Source organism: Stegodyphus dumicola, chromosome 4, assembly GCF_044657685.1.
Source record: "Stegodyphus dumicola isolate Sdum_Otavi_A_Nest chromosome 4, ASM4465768v1".
Classification (NCBI taxonomy): Eukaryota; Metazoa; Arthropoda; class Arachnida; order Araneae; family Eresidae; genus Stegodyphus; species Stegodyphus dumicola.
This window is the reverse complement of record NC_140771.1, coordinates 252,282,177-252,303,298: the sequence shown is the minus strand read 5'-3', so window position 1 is coordinate 252,303,298 and position 21,122 is coordinate 252,282,177. Positions and strand designations below refer to the sequence as shown.

Below are 21,122 nucleotides of genomic sequence, written 5' to 3'. Positions count from 1 at the left end.
GACCCTTTCAGATTGTAACAGTTATTATGATCAATAAAATATGTTCCTAAAGCCATATATTAAGCACTTCGGTATAGAATAAATATTTGCACTCCAACAACGTTTACTAATTAATGAATTATGGGCGACTAAGAGGTGACATTAAAAATTACGGTACTCTTCCGTTATAGGACCGAATTCAGAAATGTATGTATGCATGTATGGATGGATGGATGTGTTCATGTGTGCAAGCCTATATGTTCGTACATATGTATGTGTGTGTATACACCCATGTATATATACACTGCTGGCTATTAAAACTGCAATACCATGAAGGAAAGCAAATACAAAATAAGACATTTATTGTACGTAAACAGTATGGCATGAAGACAAAATGATTAAATTTGTAAGCAGTTTAGGGGTTTACAGGGATGTGCAATTAGTAGAAATAGCTGCCACTCCTAGCAGGTAAAACGGCCCTTACCCGGTTAGGCATGGAGTCGAACGGGGCTTGCATGACAGAAACGGGCAACTCATTCTATGCTGCTTCAAGTCTATGCCGCACTTCATCAACCGTATTAGCTGGCGATGAGTGGCAAGCTAGTCTCTCAGCAACCCAGGGCCAGATGCTTTTAGTGGGTGACAGATCTGGAACTCGTACAGGCCAGGGCAACAATCAAACCCCCTGTGTATCGAAGAAGTTCAGAACACGACGTGCAACATGCGGTCTTGCATTATAGTGTTGGAAGATGGCGTTTGGCAGTCCTCGAAGATAGGGCACAACCACTGGACGTGAGATGCCAGAAATGTACCGATCTATATTCAAATCATCATCGATCCGAACTAAAGATGTGCATGTCGTGTACCCATTGGCTGCCCAAACCATCACACCAGGTGCAGGGCCCTGTGTCGATATCGAATGCAAGCAGGCGACGTGCGGTCTCCACAGAGCCGAACATTAGAATACTGCACCAGAACCAGGACTCGTCTGAACATTCCAGCTTTGCAGCTCGGCGCACAATTGTCGCCGTCTCCCTCTATGCTGCATTGACAAGGAAAGACGAAGTAATGGTCGCCGTACTGATAGTCCACTGCTGCTGGAAACGTTGATTTACTGTATGAGCGGATACTGGGCGTGCTGCAAACATGCCCATTTCCTGACTAATGGTCCTGATGTGGTCACACAATTTTGCAGGGCTGACCTCACAATGTGTCTGTCCTGTCGGGCGTTAGTCATGAGAGGGTATTGAGATCCTGCATTCAGTATGACCCTCAGTAACCCATTGTTTCCATATTCGCATGACAGTGGTTGTATGTCAACCATTGCGACGAGCATATCACGGAACGGTAATCCGCAGGATCGTAGAGGTAGACGCAGGATCGTTGCCTATCGAGAGTGTGGCTACCGAATTCCAATACTTGCTTCTTATTATTCGAGGCATAACACGATATTCTGAGTAAACTCCGACCTTACAAAGCGCTTTCCGAACGAGAAATCCTCTACACAAATTTTCTTTTATGCGGGCTTCAAATGCCGTTTCTTCCTCCTGTACCAGCTAAATGCGCTAAAATACTAATTGTTAAAAAATTTTATCAACTTTGTACTATTAAAATTTTTTGATCATTAAATAGATAAGTGAAAGTTCACTTACCTTCTAAATAGGGCTGCCCTGAACTGCCTTCTTTCCTTCTTGTCGGTATCCGTCTCTATAATGAACTTCGATTCATTGCGAAACACAGCCATAAACTTTTTAAGAAATTTTAATTCATATGAAAGATATCTACAAAATATTTACAAGTTATAATGATTACAAGCATAATTTATACGGAGACGGTCTATCGTTATACATCTGTTAGACGCGTCAGCCGTTCAACTGACTACTTTTAGTCTCTTTTGCCAGAGGGGGTTCGTGGAAGTAAAGTTTTAGTAAGCAAACGCGACACTAATCATTTGCATATCGAAACCTCGTCATCCTTTCATGTGATGTTGACATTCATCACATCATTCCTTCCTGGTGTTGCAATTTTAATGGCCAGCAGTGTATTTGTACGCACATACATGCACACATGCAACATACATACACACACTCATACACACATACATACACACATACATTCATGCACACGTGCAACATACATACATTTCTGAATGCGACACCGGTAACAGAAAAGTACCAAAATTACTTCAGTTATTTTTTTGTTATGTGAATGTAAACAGCCAATAGCAAACTGAATATTGTCTTTTCAAGTGCGAAACCATCAGGAAATATGTTTCATTCCAAAATGAATATGAATTACAAAAATACTGGTTGATAGTATGGCATTCAGTATTGTATTTGTAGAAATCTAGAATAATGCCGATTTTTTAAGTATTTCTATTAAATAAAAATCTAAATTAAAATTCATAAGAAATATTTAAAAATCCTGGGAAAAATGCTTCATGCTTTTCTATTTTTACCATATTCAACAATACTAAAAAAAAGTACGATTAGGATACCATCATATTTTTATATATAGATAAGACAAACAAGAAAGAAAAAATAGCCGATAGGAAAACAAGTGCCAGTTCTTACTAACAATCTTACCGAGCAGTGCCGTATTAAGCCGAGCAGTACTTAGCCGAGCAGTGCCGTATTAAGACCATCAGAAGACCTAAGCACTTAAAAGATTTTGGTGCCCCCCACATATGTTTACGCCAGTTTTTTCTTCATTCATTCTCTCTCTCGGTTTTGGTTTAGCTGCATCATACATTTCATGGTAAAACTGGCGATTAACACCTTTTGGCGAATATTTAAACTGAGGTTTTGGGATTTGAGACAGACAGTATTTCTGGCATCATGTGCACCATGCGTGGCTGGTTTCCTGCCAGTTCTAATATTTGTAATTATTCGGCTTTCCTGCTTCTCGCTGGTGATATTTTAATTCTGAGCTCCGATACAGTTTCTGAGCTAGTTTCTAGTAGTGTATAATTGTGTATTCCTTGACTACTTTTTGACGTTACCGTTACATTGATGTTCTCTGCTAGTTTTTCGTTACCGTGAGTTGTGGTAATTGTTGCAGAAGAGCATACGCTTATGTTCCTAATTCTCTTTTAAAAAAACTTTTGTTTTAACCTTCTCAAAACATCATTGTTCACAGACGTAGGGATAATTCGCTTCACTTCTGTTAGGATTATTAGATTAAAATAGTATTATATAATAGTGTAGTAGTATTATATTAAAACTTATTATCCAAATATAACGAATTTATCAGATCTTAATCATTTCCTTTGCGATTTCGTAAAAAAAATAATAATAACTCTCGTTGAAAGAAAGAGAACAATTAAATAAACTCTCTTATGACACCGGAATTAAAATTCGCTTGTACAGTTTCTACAGGTGGCTAGATAAGTGGAAGAAAACATTGAGATATACAGCAAGTGTGATATATGGATATGTGGAAAAAAACCTTTCAGCAAATGATGACTCGTTGAAAAATTCAGAGATAAGTTTTATTAGTTGTTGGACAAGTAGCGCTTGACTGGTGACCAAATATTTAATTACAAAAGCGATGGGACTAAATTACAAAGTACTGCCTGCTGAAACACTCGCAGCTATGTCTGAGCACTCGGTTGCGAATGAAGTAAAGAACGAGTAACAATCCTTACCTGTAGTGCCACATCAAATCTTAAAAGGAAACTTACTGTTATAGAAAAATAAAAAAAGTCCAATAGCTTTCAAGAATGCTTTCACAAATGCTTATCTAATTAAATATTTTAACGAAAAAGTTCCAGGATGAATTCAGGTATTTTTAAAGAAAGGATGTTTTAATAACTGTACAACGGACCGATAAGTTTTGAAAAAGAATAATTTGCCAAGAAGAGCACTATTGCTTTTGGCTAATGCTTCTTTTCACATAAATGAAGAACTTGAAGATGGAGAAATAAAAGCCATGTTTTTACCTTCAAATGCCACAGCACTTCGTCAGTCCATGGATAAAAAAATTCCGCAGACTTTAAAACAAAATAATCGCAAGAATCTTTAGTCAACTTTTATTGATTCTAGTCATCGATGATAATATGATCGAGACTTTGCGGCATTGTAACTTAAAAGTCATTGCCTACTACTTAGCTTGTAGAGTCATTAGGTTAATTGGAAGCAGGAAAGATGAAAAATATGCAACCGCCTTTGCCGGGAATCGAACCCCGGACCTCTGGAATACCGGCCCAGTGTGCAGAACCACTACACCACGAAGGCTCGCTAAGGACGTGGCAGAAATACCTTATAAGCTCAATAGAGGAAAGTGTCAGCTCAACCTTAACTGAAGAATCTTGGAAAGTTTTGTTACGTGAAGGTGAGGGACAGGATGAAGAATCTCCAGGAAGAGTTGAATTTGAAAAGGCTAATCAGGAAGGCATGTTGTCTATGCTAAAAATAGTGCCTGGATATGATGAAACAACAGTGGGGGACTTAATGAATGGTTTTTTTAGATGAGTAAAGTGGCAGACGAAGGTTATAGTATGGTGCTGGACGAGAAAGATACAAAAAGTAATGAAATGGAAATACTGATGGCAGAAAGAGAGGACAGAATTTCTCACACCGAAGGCAACAAAAGCGAATTACCAACTTTTTCGTTAGTTTCGGTTGTTCTTTGTAGATAGTTATTTTCGTTGCGCACAGTATACATCTGTAGTTTGTTCAGGTTACTGACATGTTATTTTTGAAATAATAAATGTATTTTGTCAGATTAAAATGAGTACTTTTTTACTTTCGGCGTCCTCTGACTGGACCACAGCCCGATAATCGAGGCTGTACTGTGTGAAACTTGTCACTTTTAATTTTGTTTATTTAACTATTTGCATGCTTATTCTTTCAGAATCAGACTTAATAACTTCTTTTGTATTACCTGGGGGCGGGGGGCGTTCGGATCCCCGAGAACAAATGTCCAGAACCGACCGCATAGCGGGAGGAGACCTGGTGTTTGATCTAAGGCCCGAACGCGGGTTTCTGACCCGGGGGTCGGATGTCCGGAACCGGTTGGAAACCACTGTAGGCGGCATGAACCGTGCGCGGGAGATCGTCGTAGGCAGTGGCGGAAGACAGGAGACTCGGCGTTTGATCGATGGCCAGGGACTGTGGGTATGGCTTCAGGTTTGCCTGCTTGCGTTTCCAACAGCTCAGCGTCAGCCTCCTCGTGGCCGCGCTGGAAACTAAACGGTGCCTTGGTCCAGGCCCTGGCTCGTATAGGCTAATGACGCTGAGCAAACCAATCCCAGGGGATCGACTGGTGGGAATTTCCGAAACCGACCATTTATGGGAGGAGACCCGGGGTTTTCCCAGACCACTGGCTGGACTTGTGTCCTGCCAGTTTCGATGTGTTGGGTAAATAATCAGATTTCACAGGACTAGAACCATAGGTCCATCCTATGGTAGGCGCGGGCTTGGCAGGGACCGTACTGGTACTGTCGTGTTCCTTGCCTTCGCTGTGGGGACGCTCTCATGCAGATTTAAGCGCTGTGCCGGGGGGTCAGTGTGATGGATTGTGGCGATGAACATGAGAAGTCCCTGCGTGCTGTTTGGTGGGTTAGCACCCCACCGGCACAGTCAACCGAGGAAAGCCTCTGTATCATGTTAAGGCGCTCTAGAAGCCACCAGGTAATGTTGCCCGACTTGGAGTTAATGTATTACCTGGGAGGCAGTAGAACCCCTTTATATGATCGGGCATGTTACATTACTAGATGTGGATTACTAGATGTGTATATTACCAGATGTGGAACATAGGAAATGTTAAACACCGTTCTGACTCTAAGAAGATTAATATTATTTACATTTTTTGGATATAGAATAATACAAACAGAAAATCAGTCATTGTTCCCTTTCTTGAGGAAAGGGGGAGGCGGAGCATTGTCGGAGGCTTACTGTTGCCACTCTGGCGAAAAGAAAATTGCATGCGATTAGTTTCACAGCTGGCACTTCATTAACGCAAATGATGTCGCCACACACGCCCCTTACCAGTATTCCCCGTTATACCTCGTAATCTTTCAGGTATGCAGGAAATATCACCCTTCGTCCAGCTTTTGTGTTTCTAGGATCTTTGGAAGTATTTTCTAGGATTTTTTGGATCAATATCTTTGGAAGAATCGTTGTCTCCAGGAAGTGGGGGTGAGATTTTGGAGTTTTCAGCTTCACATCTATGGAGATTTGTTGTTTTTCATCTTTGAGACTGTATCTATTGATATCCTTTTCATTTTACCTGAAACTTCCACATCGAAAAATTTCTCAAAATGATTTTTAACTAAATATGATCCAAGATAGCGTGGTTGTAGAGAAGATGAAATTATGTTATTATAGATGAATACGTGTAAACAATTTGCTAAGTCCTTGTAGACGAAATTTTTTTTCATGGCTGGCTGTTGGTGTTGGTTTCAGGTTTTGGATGTGACTTTTGCAATTTTTGTATAAAATCTGAATGCGTAACAGTGGAGGTATTACTGAAAACTTCTCCAGGCAAACAGATTGGTGAACCGTACACAAGTTCAGCAAAAGAACAATGCAAATCCTCTTTAATGGCGGATCGAATGCCAAGAAGAATCAAAGGTACAACTTCAGTCCAAGAATTAGACGTTTGCAGGTGGGATTTAGGCTGTTTTTCAGGGTTCGATGTTGTCGTTCGATAAACCACTTGATTGTGGATGATAAGCCGTGGTGTTGTTAGCCTTGAAGCCTAGGTATTTGCTCAAGAATCTGAAGAGTTAGCTGTCAAATTGTCGACCTGTGTCAGATGTTATCTTCTCTGGAATTCCATATCTCGAAATCCAAGTCGCGACGAGCGCATTTGCGACGGACTCTGCAGTTTGGTCTTCCAAAGGTACAGCTTCGATTAACCTAGGGAATCTATCGATAATGGTAAGCAGGTGCCTAAAACCTTTGCAAGATGGTAAAGGGCCAACAATATCAATATTAAGGTGCTTAAAACGTTGATTGGGAACTTTGAATTCAGCAGCTGGAACATGGGTATGTTTGTGAATTTTGGCTCGTTGGCATTGCAAGCATGCTCTAGACCACAGCACGCTCTTTGTTCATGCCAGGCCAAATGAATCTTTTTGTAACCAACTTTGATGTTGCACGAATTCCAAGATAGGATAAGTTGTGTATTGAAAAAAATACTTGTTCGCGAAATTCTTTAGGAATGTATGGCCTCTTAAAATTAGTGGAGGTATCACAGTAAATTTTCTTATTGCTATCCAGAATAGGAATTTTTACTATTATAAAACTGGAATTTGATTTGAGAATTCTGAGGTCTTCATCCTCCTGGCAATCTGCTATAACTGTATAATCAATAGGAGCTGGGATAGCGATGGTGTCGATTCTCGATAAAGTGTCAGCTACAATGTTTTCATCTCCAGAAATGTAGCGTATGTCTGTAGTGAATTCGGCAATGTAGTTCAACTGTTGTACTTGTTTTGGAGATGCTTTATCTAAATTCTGGTGGAAGGCGAAAGTGATAGGCTTATGATCAGTGAAGATAGTAAATGATCTGTCCTCTAGAATGTGTTTAAAATGCTTCACCGCTAGGTAGATTGCAAGTAGTTCTTGATCGTATGCACTGTAATTTCTCTGTATTGGTGATAGGGATTGGGAGAAAAAGCTTAGCGATTATTTTTCATTATTGGATAGTTGATGAATTATGGCACCCACGGCAGAATCATTTGCATCTGTAGTTAGGGTGATTTGCGCCGTTTGATTGGGGTGAACTAACATTACAGAGTTGCACAGTGCGCTTTTGATATCAGTGAAAGCCTTCTGCGCATCTTAGGTCCAAATTAAAGGCTTTTTTGTTGTTTTTCTTCACTCCTTTAAGCAAAATTGTCAGGGGCTGCTATAGTTTGGTGCAGTATGGAATGAATGAAACGATGGTAAAATTTCACCATGCCCAAAAATCTGCGTAAGCTTGTGAAGAATTCTGGTTTAGGATATTTTTTAATTGCATCGACTTTCGATGGAAGAGGCTTGGTTCCTTCCTTCGATATTTTATACCCCCAAAATTCAACTTTTCTCAGACCAAATTTGCATTTTGCAATGTTTATGCACAGTCCATAGTTATTGAGTCTTTGAAAGATTAATTCAAGATGTTTTTGTGTGTTTCAGTGTCTGGAGAGGCGATGAGAATGTCGTCGAGATAGCAAAATACAAAGTCTAGGCCGCTAAGCACTGTGTTCATAAACCTTTGGAAGGTTTGTGCAGCATTGCGTAAGCCAAATGTCATATAAGAAAATTCAAAAAGTCCGAAAGGTGTTATAATGGCTGTCTTCGGAATATCAGCTTCATGAACAGGAATCGGTTGACAGGCTTTTATCAAATCTAAGGTTGTAAAAATCCTTTTTCTGTGCAGAATATGAGTACAATCCCTTAGAAAGGGTAGTTGGTAACGGTCTGATACATTATTTGCATTAAGGCCACGGTAATCTCCACATGGTCTCCAGTCACCGGATTTTTTTTAAAGTGAGGTGTAATGGACTTGACCAGCTGCTTTTGGATGGTCTGCAGAGACCTTCTTGCAGCATATAATCGAATTCCTTTTTCTCGGCAATCAATTTTTCTTGAGAAAGTCATCTGACTTTATAGGATACAGGGTTACCTTTGGCTTCAATGTAATGTTGCACATCATGCTCCTTAATTTTATTGTTTTATGAATTTAGGAGTGATGCTATTGTTACACAAAGTACCTTTAACCGTTAAAGAGGTGATGCCGTAGATTAATTTTCTGTTTTTACTATCGACTAACAAATTAAAATGTGAAAGAACGTCTATTCCCACGATAGGTTTATTAAAATCTGCAATGATAAAAGGACAGTTAAAAGAGCTGCGTAGCCCTAAATCTAGTTCTAATAATTTTTTAGCTTTGATTGTTGTACCGTTAGCAGCGAATAACTCAAGCTTAGCCACAGTTCTCTTTTTCCGATGGTGATGGTAGAATAACCGATATTTCTGCTCCAGTGTCAATTAAAAAATGGGTTACTGATGCGTTGTCACGAATATATAGATGACTCAGCTGTACCCCTTGACTTTCTGTCTTCATCGAAGATCGGGGATTCAGTTTTCCTGTTTCGGGACTTGGTAATTACATGGTGGGGTGCCTTTGTAGGCTCTCTCACCAAAGCGTTGATGAAAATAACAATTATTTGGGTCATTGTTATTTTTTAAACGATTTCTAGAATTCGACCTGTATCGTCGTCTTTGTGGATTGGAATTTCTACGTCTATTCATTTCTGTTATCTGCAGTGTCAAGTTTTATATCTGTTTCTATAAATCTTCGGCTATAATGTTATCAGATGGAGAAGAAACAATGCGAGCTACCTGGAGTGGATTGGGATTTAATTCCCATATTTTGTCAGCCATTGTCTACAATTTGGACAAATTATCACTGCTTACAGATAAAATGCTCCGCATAATAAGTAGTAGTCGTTGCATCCACAATGTTTTCAAAAATTCATCTGGTACTTTCTCAGCCGCCAAGTTACGAATTTCGCAGAGAAGTTGGGATGGTTTCTCATCACCCAGTTCTAATTCGTTCAGAAGTTTCTGGGTTTTCTGTGTTTCAGAGTCGGCACAAATTTCAATATGCCTCTTTTTAATGGCCGGATATTTGCCGTTGTCTGGTGGTTTGGTGAGAATATCAGAGATTTGTGACAATGTCCCTCTTTCAATAGAAATGACTACATAATCGTATTTTGTTTGATCAGCCGTAATTCCAGCATTGCGCAATAGGGCTTCAATCTGAGGAAACCATATTTTGGGGTCAAGTTTCCAAAAAGGAGGAACTTTGATGCTGACCTTGGCGACAGTTGCAGATATTGCATTAGTTTCGGTTTGTTTACTTTCATCTCCTTCAGCCATAGTAGAATTAGGCTTAACGGAAGTACAGCTGCCTTTATCCAAGTTTTTAATTTTATTTATAGCTTAAGCTCTTCCAACTAAAGTTTGCTTAGTAAAAACTAGTTAATTTATTCTTAACACATTTGATGCATTCTGAAAATTCTGATTGCATTTATTACCGCTGAAGACATATTGCAATATAGAACAAAATTAAAATTATTAAAGTTGACTTACTATTGCAGAAGTATTTCAGTCCCACGTACGCTCGGAGTTTATATTTCAAAGACGTATAAAAAACAATCAAACCATCTATTCTTGATGTAATCCATACGCACCAGAAGCACTTCGAACTCGAAACTATCACTCAATCCACTGTCGAACTCAGGAAAAGAACTGTGGAACTTTAAAATGGGTAAGTAGCTGCTTACGACGCTGTCCGTAACATATATTTGATACAGATGACTATAAACAGATACAGATGACTTATAAAGTGCGTATAATGTCAATATAATGTCAATGACATCTCGTTATATTACAAAAACATCGTACATTCTTTTTCCATCTTACACTTCATAAGTTGAATTGGATCGCATCTGGGTAAACCAGTGTGGAAGTCTGGAACATAGGAATTGTTAAACACCGTTCTGACTCCAAGAAGACTGATATTTATTAACATTTTTTGGATATAGAGTAATACACATAGAAAATCAGTCATTGTTCTTTTTCTTGTCGGAGGCTTACTGTTGCCACTCTGGCGAAAAGAAAATTGCATGCGAGAAGTTTCACAGGTGAATTCTGTGAACTTGCATTGCGTAAGAGATTGAGCTCATTCTTACTTATACAAATGCTTATAACTTCCTTTTCGATAGAACATTTAAACACTCGATTTTTGCTAAATTTATAAATAAAGCCCATTTTAAGTTTCATTCATTTCGCAAATTGACATTTTGGTATTTGTCAAAAATGAAGTGAAGTAACTTTCAACAACACTGTTCTATGGTGTTTTGTGGTGCTTTTACGCGGTGATGCGAATTAAATAAGTGTTTTGAAAAGCCGGATTTGATATATACAGGTAGTAATGAATAATTTTTCGATTAAATAATAAGAATCAAACTGTCTCCATATTATAACTGTGTATTTTTATAAGAATTCTCGCTTTATTGATAGTTATATTTTATTTGATATTGAAATGGCGGTTAGAAATGTTTTAGGCTTACTAATAGTTTCGCTTGTAAAACGCGTCTTTTACTGTATCAATTAATTTTTAAAGCCACCTAATGTTGCTGCAATATTTTTTCTGAACTTTCGAAGTAGAATAATAGATTGTTTAGGAAACGATTGTGAAATGATTTGATTTGATCTCTTTTGATACATACTAACTTTTATCAGTTAGTATGGCAGTTATGTATACTTTTTTAAAATGCTTTGGAATCAGTTATCATAGTCCTGCAATTTGTATTAATATTTCCAAAACTTCAATAGCTTCGAAAACAGATGTAACGGAAAATAATTATATTTTAGATTTTAATGTGAGCCTACCACTTGTAGATAATTTCAAGGTATGCAATTAGTAATTGTAAAGAATTCCGATATAGGCGTACTTTTTATTACCTTTGCGGAAGTGCTTCCAAATTCTTATTTACCATAGGATTTCATATGAAATTTCCAAATAAAATGTGAGACTTTAAAAAAATTATAATTTCTTTCATGTGTCAATGATGGGCATACTTAATTTATGATTACCTGTATTAAGTCTGTCTAAAAGAAACTACATAGATATGAGATTTAAAAGGAATAACTTATATTTTGATGTAAAATTTCATTAACTTAATTATTAAATTATGTAATATATAACTGGATGCTTTAAGTCTATTTTACTTCAATCCTGCAGCTATAGCGCAGTACAGTTTAAAAATTTTTTAAAAAAAATTTTAGCGTTATTTTGCTCAAGGCTTCAAAACACTTATTTTGACAAGCTCTGTTTAAGTATTAAACAAAGGAAATTAATTTTTTTTTTTTTTTTTGATATATACAGATTTCCTAATTTTTATATTTTTTTCTCTTTTAAGTGAAATTTTTTTATTACAATTTTGTAATTTAATTTGCATTTTACCAGTTTGTTTTGTTACACAGAGAAAATAGGATTAACCTTCAAATATTTAATACGGCATTTTCTTTTTCATTCTTGTTTGTGAGATTTTGATTTATTATATATATATGAATTTAATAAATACAATATCTCATTCATATAAGGTATATTAAAATTTTAGGTAGAACTGGATATTACGGTCCAGTTTGCCGAGTTTTCAAAAAATTGCTAAATCGGTTGTTTTCGTGCATTTTAGAAAGTTGCTAACTCATCGTATCACCATATTAGATGGTTGCAAATTTGAATTAATTCTGTAAACATGCAAAAATAGATCATGTAAAGGGGAAAGTGCAGAATCACTCACGGCTTGGTGCATTTTTAAGAATAGCATATACTCGGTATCCATGTACACATCAACCTATTTTCACTTTAAAAAAAATCTCAAAGTTGCACACAAATGGCATTGCGCACTCCTTTGACTTTATCCATGTACACATCGACCTATTTTCATTTAAAACGACAAAGAAAATTGACAAACATCCAGTTCTTCTTACTCTTGTAAAAAGTGCCAACCAAATAAGTGTGCGATTCTGCGCTTTACCCAAAGTATTTGAAAGCTAATAACTATGTATTTTATAGGATAAACAACATTAAAAGTTTTCATAATATCATATACCATTTTTAAGACAGTAGCAAAATGGAGTAAAGCGTTTCATCACGAAATTTAAGAAATTGTAATAAGCAGTAACTGAGCAATAAATGATCAGAAAACATTGATTCATATTTAAGCCAGATTTGGCACGACTTTGGTTCACTTGTTGACTAGATCATAATCTCCAGTCTAGCCAAATTTTAAATTATGCAAATTCAATTCCAAACAAAATAAATTGATTGAAAATTAATCGATAAATTGATTAATCAATGGCTGCAAACTAATTTGCAATATCATTAAATTAAAAAAAACATTAGTAAATAAACTGCAAGTATGTAAATACAAGAAAAACAAACCACAGTCCTAAAATTTTATCTAAACACATTTAAATTAACAAAAAAAAAAAAAAAGAAAAGAAAAATTAATTTACGTAAAGTGAATAATTGTTGAGCAGGCAGTAGACTGATCTTTTCAAAGAGAAGTTTTCCCAAAACCTAACTTTTCAATTACCGTTTCATAATCTATATAGGCATTGGTTAAGAAATACACAAAACAAAAAAGTGTGATATGTAAAAATGAGAAATTTCCTTGAATCTTCATGAATGTATTCTATTTTTCTGACATTGTGAAAAAATGACACCTACAACCCTCAAATTTTGAATAATGTAATCCTTCACCTGAACATGGGCATCTGGAAGCCTGAATTTTGAATTGGATTTATGATCTATTTCAGATTTTGTAAAACTTTGATGAATTTTTAATTTACGAACTTAATGATTTCAAATTGAGCGGTGGCAACATTGTATTGGGGGGGGGAAGTAATGTCCAGTGCACGAGATGCCTATCATAAATTTTAAAGATATGCTGTTTTTAAATAAGGTTAAAGTGTAGAATGAACCACATATTTGGTGCGGTGTGTTTAGCGCTTTTTACAAGGTTGATAAGTATACCAAATGTGGTATCTAAGTTGATTTTGCTGTTCTGAAAGGCAAATTTCGGAGCATTTTCACGCATGCGTAGTATGTATTTTAAATTGAGAATTTCTTTTGAGCACGAAATTTGGAGCATTTTTGCTCGTGCTCAGTATGTATTTTAAAATTTTGAATTTCTAATTGGTGTAGAAAATAATAGATGGTAGAGGTGCAGTTATTTTAAAGAATAATTCGAGAACATTTTGAGAATTCGTTACTTTTCGTTCATTGGCTTAGCGGTGCAGATTACCCCTTTTCAGGTAAATGAAAGTATTTTAAATATTCAATGTTTTGTAACGATTTTAAGTGTTTGAAACTTACTATGTTTTTGAAACGATTTTTAGTTTTTAAAATAATGTTTTTGTAAGGACTGGATTTTCATATTTTAAAATTTTTTGAAAGTATTAATTTTTCAGGGTTTTGTAAGGATTTTATGTTCTTTAAACTTATTATGTTTTTGAAACGATTTTAGTTTTAAAGTTACTAGGTTTTCTTTTAAAGGATTTCCAGTTTTAAAAATTTCCCACTTATTTGTTTGGCACTTTTTACAAGAGGAAGAAGAATTGGATTTTTTCAATTTTCTTTGACTTTTTAAGTGAAAATAGGTCGATGTGTACATGGATAAAGTCAAGCGAGAGCGCAATGCCATTTTTGTGCAATTCTGGGATTTTTTTTACTTCCTTGTATGAAGTAAAAAGAAAGTATTGTAATTGCGAAAAATTTCAGGCAGCATATTTCAACGAAAATATCCATTTTGACCGCTTTCAAATGCAATTTAACAATGTTTTTGCATGATATCTGTACGTAAGGACAGAGTAAAATACTCTTTTCCTTCAAAAAAATTATAAAACTGCTTTAAAATTAATTCTGAAAAGAATTTTTCGTGGCGTCTGTACGAACGTATGTACGTACGTGCGTACGTACGTATCTCGCATAACTCGAAAACGAGTAGCCTCAGAACGTTAAAATTTTCTATATAGGACTGCTATAACATGTAGATGTGCACCTCGTATTTTGGTTGCAATCGGCCGCACCAAACGTATATAAATATATTTATATATATATCCCTATATTACCCGGCTCAGTGATCTGTTTCTTTACTCTTATATGTTTGTAAATTGTACATTTTTTGCTTTAAAAATGATTGAATTATGTTGTTTTTATCATCCGGTTAAGGATTTTATGCCTTTAGTAAATCTGTGTGCAATATTTTTAGAATTATCAGCAATTTTAAAGTTGCTTAATTGCTGCTAAGCCTGTTTTTAATGGCGGCCATTGATGTTTGCATTTGAAACAGGAGACTAGTGGATTTGTTGCTAATCTAGAGAAACTTAGCTTCGCAACAACAAAGATAACGCTTTCATTTATTATTGCCAATTAAATCAGGCTTAATTCTTTCTGGAATTTTTTCGAGGAAATAAGCGTTTGAGATTAATTCATAATTTTTAATAGATATTTTGAGTTTTTATGTATTTTTGCTTTCTCGTGAAGTGAGAACTGAATTAATTAAATAAGAAATACTCAATCGTCTGTGAAAAACTGTTTCTTTTTTGTTGTAGTTGCTTAATTTGTTTTATACATAGTTCTAGCTTTATTATGGTATTTGAATAGAACATGTGGCAACGATTAGATAATTCTTTAAATGATATACATTTTGTGCATTCTGAGTTATAATATGAATGAAATATAATACTGTTAAGTAAACCTAGCGCCAGAGTGTCACTATGGTAAACAAAGTGAATTTTAAAGAATGCATTTATTCTATTGTGGTTTATGCGCTATCAGCGAAGTAGGTTTAATTCAATCTAATAAGTTTAAATAAAATGCAAGAAAAAATGCATATAATTTAATATTCCGTACAAGGAAGTCATGTGGTGTACACATCAGATTTTTTAAGTAGGTTGATGTGTACATGGATACTGAGTTTGTAAAATTCTTAAAAACACATCAAGCAGTGGGTGATTCTGCACTTTCCCCAATTTTTTTATAGGTGAATGTATTTTAATTCTTCAGGGTTTTGTAACGATTTTAAGTTTTTGAAGACTATTTTTTCTTAACCTTGTTTGTTTTTTAAAATTATTATGCTCTTTTTAAAGGATTTCCAGTTTTCAAAATTTTGCTTCAACTTTTATTTTGTATTTATTTTACTTGTTCGCCATTGTAAATGTCACGCCTTGCGTAGTGTCTTCTGGAGGGGTTGTAAATCCAGGACGTGAGAGCGCGCTAAGTTGGCGATTTTGAAAAATGCACCAAGCAGTGGGTGATTTTGCACTTTGTGACTTTGTTGTTGAATTGAATATTATGGTATAAGCACAAAGAATGTGATTTTTAATAAATAAACACACAAAACGTTAATAATAAAATGTTTTAAAAAAAAAAAAAAAAACGTTTTGAAAAGCCATCATAGTAAAAAAAACTGAACATTGATATGATGAACTGAGAAAAGACTGAGGATGGGGAACAGAAAAATGTATGGCAACACATGCTACATCTGGAATTTTAAACATGTACTTCTATGTTAGCTGACTGTTAAAATCTGAAACCTTTAAGATTATTTATTTATTTATTAGTATTTTGTGTATTTTTTAAAACCCAGAGACATGGAATATGGTAGAATAACATGGCTGTTGCCAGAAAGAAAAAGCAAGCATTAAATTTCACGTTTAAAGTGAAATAAAAGTAAATGGTTTCGGGATTTTATTGAGTGGGTTTTGAACTGCATTCCCAGACCAGAAAACCAAATCCCAGGATCCTCTTTGACTGTTCATTGTATTTCAGATTTAATGACGGTCTCTTTATATGGGAAACTTTAAGACAATTTAATTTTGATGAGTATAATAAAATGTTTTTGGAATCATTATTCAGCTATTTTAATCAAGATCAGCTGGCAGAGAAAATAATGCTTGTCAATTTCTGGCATAAATTGCGCTGTAAAATAAAATTTACTCGGTAATATATAAATTTACTCTGGAAATGTTTTTTTTTTCTTTGAAAACGTAAAGTAGTTTGATATCTTGTATTTATAACACATAACCCCTTTTTTAAAAAAATTTTATTGCTGAGCATTGGGACATTATTATCCTCTTAAAATATGGGAGCAAATATAAAAGAAATATTTGAAATATTCTGCCATCATACATTTAAAAATTTCATCTTCTCAAAAATATATTCCAAAACATAAGACTGCAACTACAATGCAATAACTTTTTTTGGTACTTTTCCGTTTTGCCGGCGCAAATCTCGCCAAGCAGACTTTATTGGCGAAAACACATAGTATACACATAAAAAATGTTGACAAATGTTAGTTCTAAGGATTTTTTATTTTGAAGGTATAAGCATTTTAATGTCGCTTAAAATTTAAAAAAAATCTTATAAATAAAGACAATACATTTGTAAAAAGACGTTAATTTAATGATTTACAATCCTTTCATCGTACAACATCCTGATTCGCCGGTTCATATCACGTGACCCCAAGTGATCTCATCTCATGTAAACTACGCTACAAAAATCTAATTCTCTCAGTAATTATCTACATTAATTTCAAATCAAATCTTAATTTGGAATACATGTTTAAATGCCAGAATTATTTCAATTCGTAAAAATAGCTTACTCAGAAATTTTGTAAAACCGCAGTGTTTTACTTCATTAGTGCATTCTAATTATAATTGATTAATTTAACTCTTGACTTTTACTTTTCTATATTTTCGCCATCGGGTGAGCGGTATGATTGCATCGTAATTGACTTCATTACCGCCCGTGATAGTCCTTAGGGCATAAAATTGAACTATCTGGTAAAAATTATATGTAATTTTATACCAGTATTGAAAGAAACAATCAATCTGATAAGAAATGGCTGCGACTTATTTTGAAAATGAGGCGTAAAAGGTTACCAGCGAGGATATTCTCTTTGGCATCAATTGTACCATTACTGGCGACTTTATCGCCTGCGCCGGCAAAACGGAAAAGTACCCTTTTTTTTTATTCATTTCATTATGAAGTTCTTACCAATCATATCATCTTATTTCAGTTACCAAAGTAACTGAAATACCAAAGTAACTGAAATAAGCAATATAAATTTCTTGTATGGATTCATATAAAGCTAATGACTATACATAGCATAGGCGGCAAACTTAGTACATTCGAAAAATTACAAATCCTGATAAAAGACTTCTCAATAATCAGTTTATCCTTATTTCACATCAAGAAGTTTATTTCAATATTTCTACATTTTTAACATTTCTGTAAATTCCTGACTTGTATTTCACATATGTGAAGTAGAGGAATTAAATAGGATAAAATTACTTAAAAATACTGTGATCATATACTGCGTATTACATGGTAGAATATGATCTCGTACTTTATTTATTATGTATTAAAATTTGCCTCCTAGGCTAGTTGTGTGTGCATTTATAATTTTCTTCATAGTAATATCATTGCATAAAGAAAGCAACTTCAATGGTTTTTTTCCTTGAGTGATGTTTTCACCGATAGTTTATGGCATAAATAATTACTGATTGTATACCAGATTTCCTAGATGTCCTAGAGCATTAGAATTTATATGATGCAATGAAATGCATCACTAACATTTCGTCATTTAATTCTTTTCTGAAGCAGATAATACATTCCTGATAATTTTAAGTTTTTATTTTCACAAATTAATTATATTTATCAGATATTTAGAAATGATAGTATACAACATTTGGACATTAATGTTTCAAAATTATTGGAATTTAGTTAATTCTTTGTAAAAGTGAATATTCTAAAACAGTTCCAAGTAAAATTTTAAAACAGTGACATAAATTATCCAACAGTATTTCAGCTACTGCTTTATAACTTATATATTGGCTTAATTATAACATCTTAGATAGCTAAAATATCATTAGAACATTAAAAAGAAAAGTGCAGTTAGCCTAAAATAAAGATTTGCCTGTTGCTGCACTTCATCATAGCTACATTATTATTTCTTGATGTATTCAGCCACAGAAGGATGAAGGACATGCATTGATCCCTGAAAGTATAAGAAGTTTAAATTGTCGTGTGGGCCTTTTACAAAAAATGTATTATTATAGTCAGTTTTTTGTTTCTTGATCTGCTAAAGATTGTTCAGAGGCTGTTTATGGAAGATGATACAATAATGAATAAAACTGTTCCAGAAAGTATTACCAAATTCATATTATTAAAATCACTGACTTTTCTTGCATTCAGGAAGCGAGTAGTGTGAATATAGGGATGTAATAAATATCGAATTTAATTAAATAAAAGTTGTCAAAATTACATATTTAGTTAAATTCATTTTTCAAATTGAACAGTTTTGTAAACAGTAATTTGACAGCGTTGGTTCTTAATTAATGTTTTTTTAATATAAAAGCCATATTTTAGGAGTATGCATTCAGGCATTCAATATAGAGTGCAGTATGTTAAAATGCATTGAAAAATTTTGTCTTTGAAAATTGTAATCAAATAAGGATTTTTCCCTCTGTCTTATTTGGCTGTGAAAGCTATTTTTCTCCTTGGCATTGTTTTTAAAAGAAGTTTATATGATTAGTGATTTATAAGGTATTTCTCATGCCTTCTTGACCTGCCTTGTAGTATAGTGGTCAGCACGCTCGGTGCGTATTTGAAAGGCCAATGGTTCGAGTCCCGGCGAAGGCATTGCTAATTTTTCATCTCCTGCTTCGAAATAACATAATGTCTCTACAGATTTAGTAAAATTCTCTGTGTTTTTGCTTTTGGAAGGGGAATATAGTATCTCAAATAGTTAAAATGAGTTATTGTGGTATAATTATTTTAAATTAGCTCCTGTTTTGTTAGAAACAAAATAACTGACTAATTTTTCATTTCTTAATTTATTGCCTTAATTGAATATTGATATTGTAATTAATTGTAGCGTAAAAATGTAAATAGAGGAATATTTAGATTTTTAAAATTATTGGTTATCAAAAGATAAGTGTTCATGAAATAATTACTTTCTATTATGCCAGTTTTAGGGTTTGCAATGAGTTTCCGTAGCAGGGATGATGAAGGGGGAAGCAAATTAGATGGAAATGAATCTAGAAGATTCGGAGGTATGGATAATGAAAAATCCATGAGAGAGGATTCCGAAGAACGTCTTTCCAGATTTGGTAAGTATATTTCCTTCATTGTTGATATAATTCTTTAAATTATTTTTCTTGAAATATACTGTATTAAACTTTCAGATATATTGATAAATCTCAGACTATTATAAGAAATCTTTAATGTTAAGGTTTATTTAGAATATGTATGAAATATTATCTTGTTTACTCCTATATGAAAGGTTTTACTTAGTTTCTAAAATGGAACAGTTCTGAAAAAGTCTTTCTGTCTGTCGTTAGCATAGTGTAGAGATGTTTAAAGAATATGAAAGAGGATGTCTATAAATTAGAAACTAGAAAAAGGGGCTTCTTTTCTTATATATGAGTTCAAATCATTCCTAGATGAAGATTTGAACATCATTTGTCTTTAAAAATCATTAGTCATAGTCTTTTCCCTCACTGTTACTTGCTATCCCTATTTACAAAAAAAAAAAAAAAAAAAAAAAGAAAGAAAGAAGGAGAGAGTTGTCTTCTCTTTCATAATAGTTAATTTTGCCGAATATTTAAATATTGTTGCAGATTAAATATGTCTATTTTATCTGTCTATTAAAACCAAAAGTAAAAATGAATTAAAATAAATGTATGTATTAAATTTATATTTATAAATTAAATATATACTTAAATTGTGCAAATTTCATTCAATTCAATAATTTAAATTGCGAAAATCTTATTTGAAAAATTAATTTCATTTTATGGCTAAAAAAACAATTACATTAAAATTGCGTTATTTGGTCATTTACAAGGAGACAAGTCGAAGAACAGGGAGCCTTCCATTAACTAGGAGAGTTGGCAGCTACAGAGCATAGGTTCCCAACAGAGGCAGTACTGCCCTGCAGTGGGCATTGGAACCTTCCATGGGGAAGAGGGCAGTAGCGGGTTCAAAAGCCCCATTCACATGCAACGCTCCTTCACACAGCTGCCGTTAGCAAGAGGAGAAAAAGGAGACATGAAAGAGTTTCGTCTTTAGGACCCGTTCAGAAGACCACCCTCTGACTTCCCCTTTACTCCTAAGCCCCTCTGTGAACAATCACGTCTCCGAATTGGCAGATTTCTAATACTGTTTACACATTTTTAACGTTGTTTATTTTTGTTAATTTTGTAATCTGTACTTTCGCAACTAGTACCTGAACTTTCGTAATGGTTCCTGAATAATATATGCTTTTTAATTATTATTATTATATTTTATAAGCTGTTATCTTGGTCCTTGTCGCTATGGTTAAAAGATGGTCATGGATTTTTAAACTGCTTCCCAATAAGATATAGAACTCAAACTTTGTACATACACTACTTGTGGATGTGGTATCACGCTTTTGATTTTTAGAGGATTAGATTTTTTTCAAATTTAAAGTCGAAAAGACTTTTTGCAAATACTAACAAATAAACTGAGAATCTCAGAATATTATAGTTTGCACCATAACGCACTGTGGAGAAAAAAAATTAACTGAAATTTTTAGCGTAATTTTT

At 34.4% G+C, this 21,122-nt stretch overlaps 1 protein-coding gene across 2 annotated transcripts in view; it reads left to right on the top strand.

Annotated features, from left to right (window-relative positions):
* The first annotated feature begins 10,747 nt into the window (after positions 1-10,747).
* Positions 10,748-21,122, top strand: part of Neos (nuclear receptor coactivator protein neosin) — a 51,350-nt gene continuing 40,975 nt past the window's right edge. Inside the window, exons 1-2 of one of the 2 annotated variants that reach the window (XM_035368804.1) lie at positions 10,748-10,905; positions 19,527-19,667. In XM_035368804.1, coding sequence (XP_035224695.1) covers positions 19,541-19,667 — 127 coding nt within the window. In that variant the 5' untranslated portion in view covers positions 10,748-10,905; positions 19,527-19,540. The remainder of the gene's footprint in view (positions 10,906-19,526; positions 19,668-21,122) is intronic. The other variant, XM_035368805.2, reaches the window with a different exon arrangement.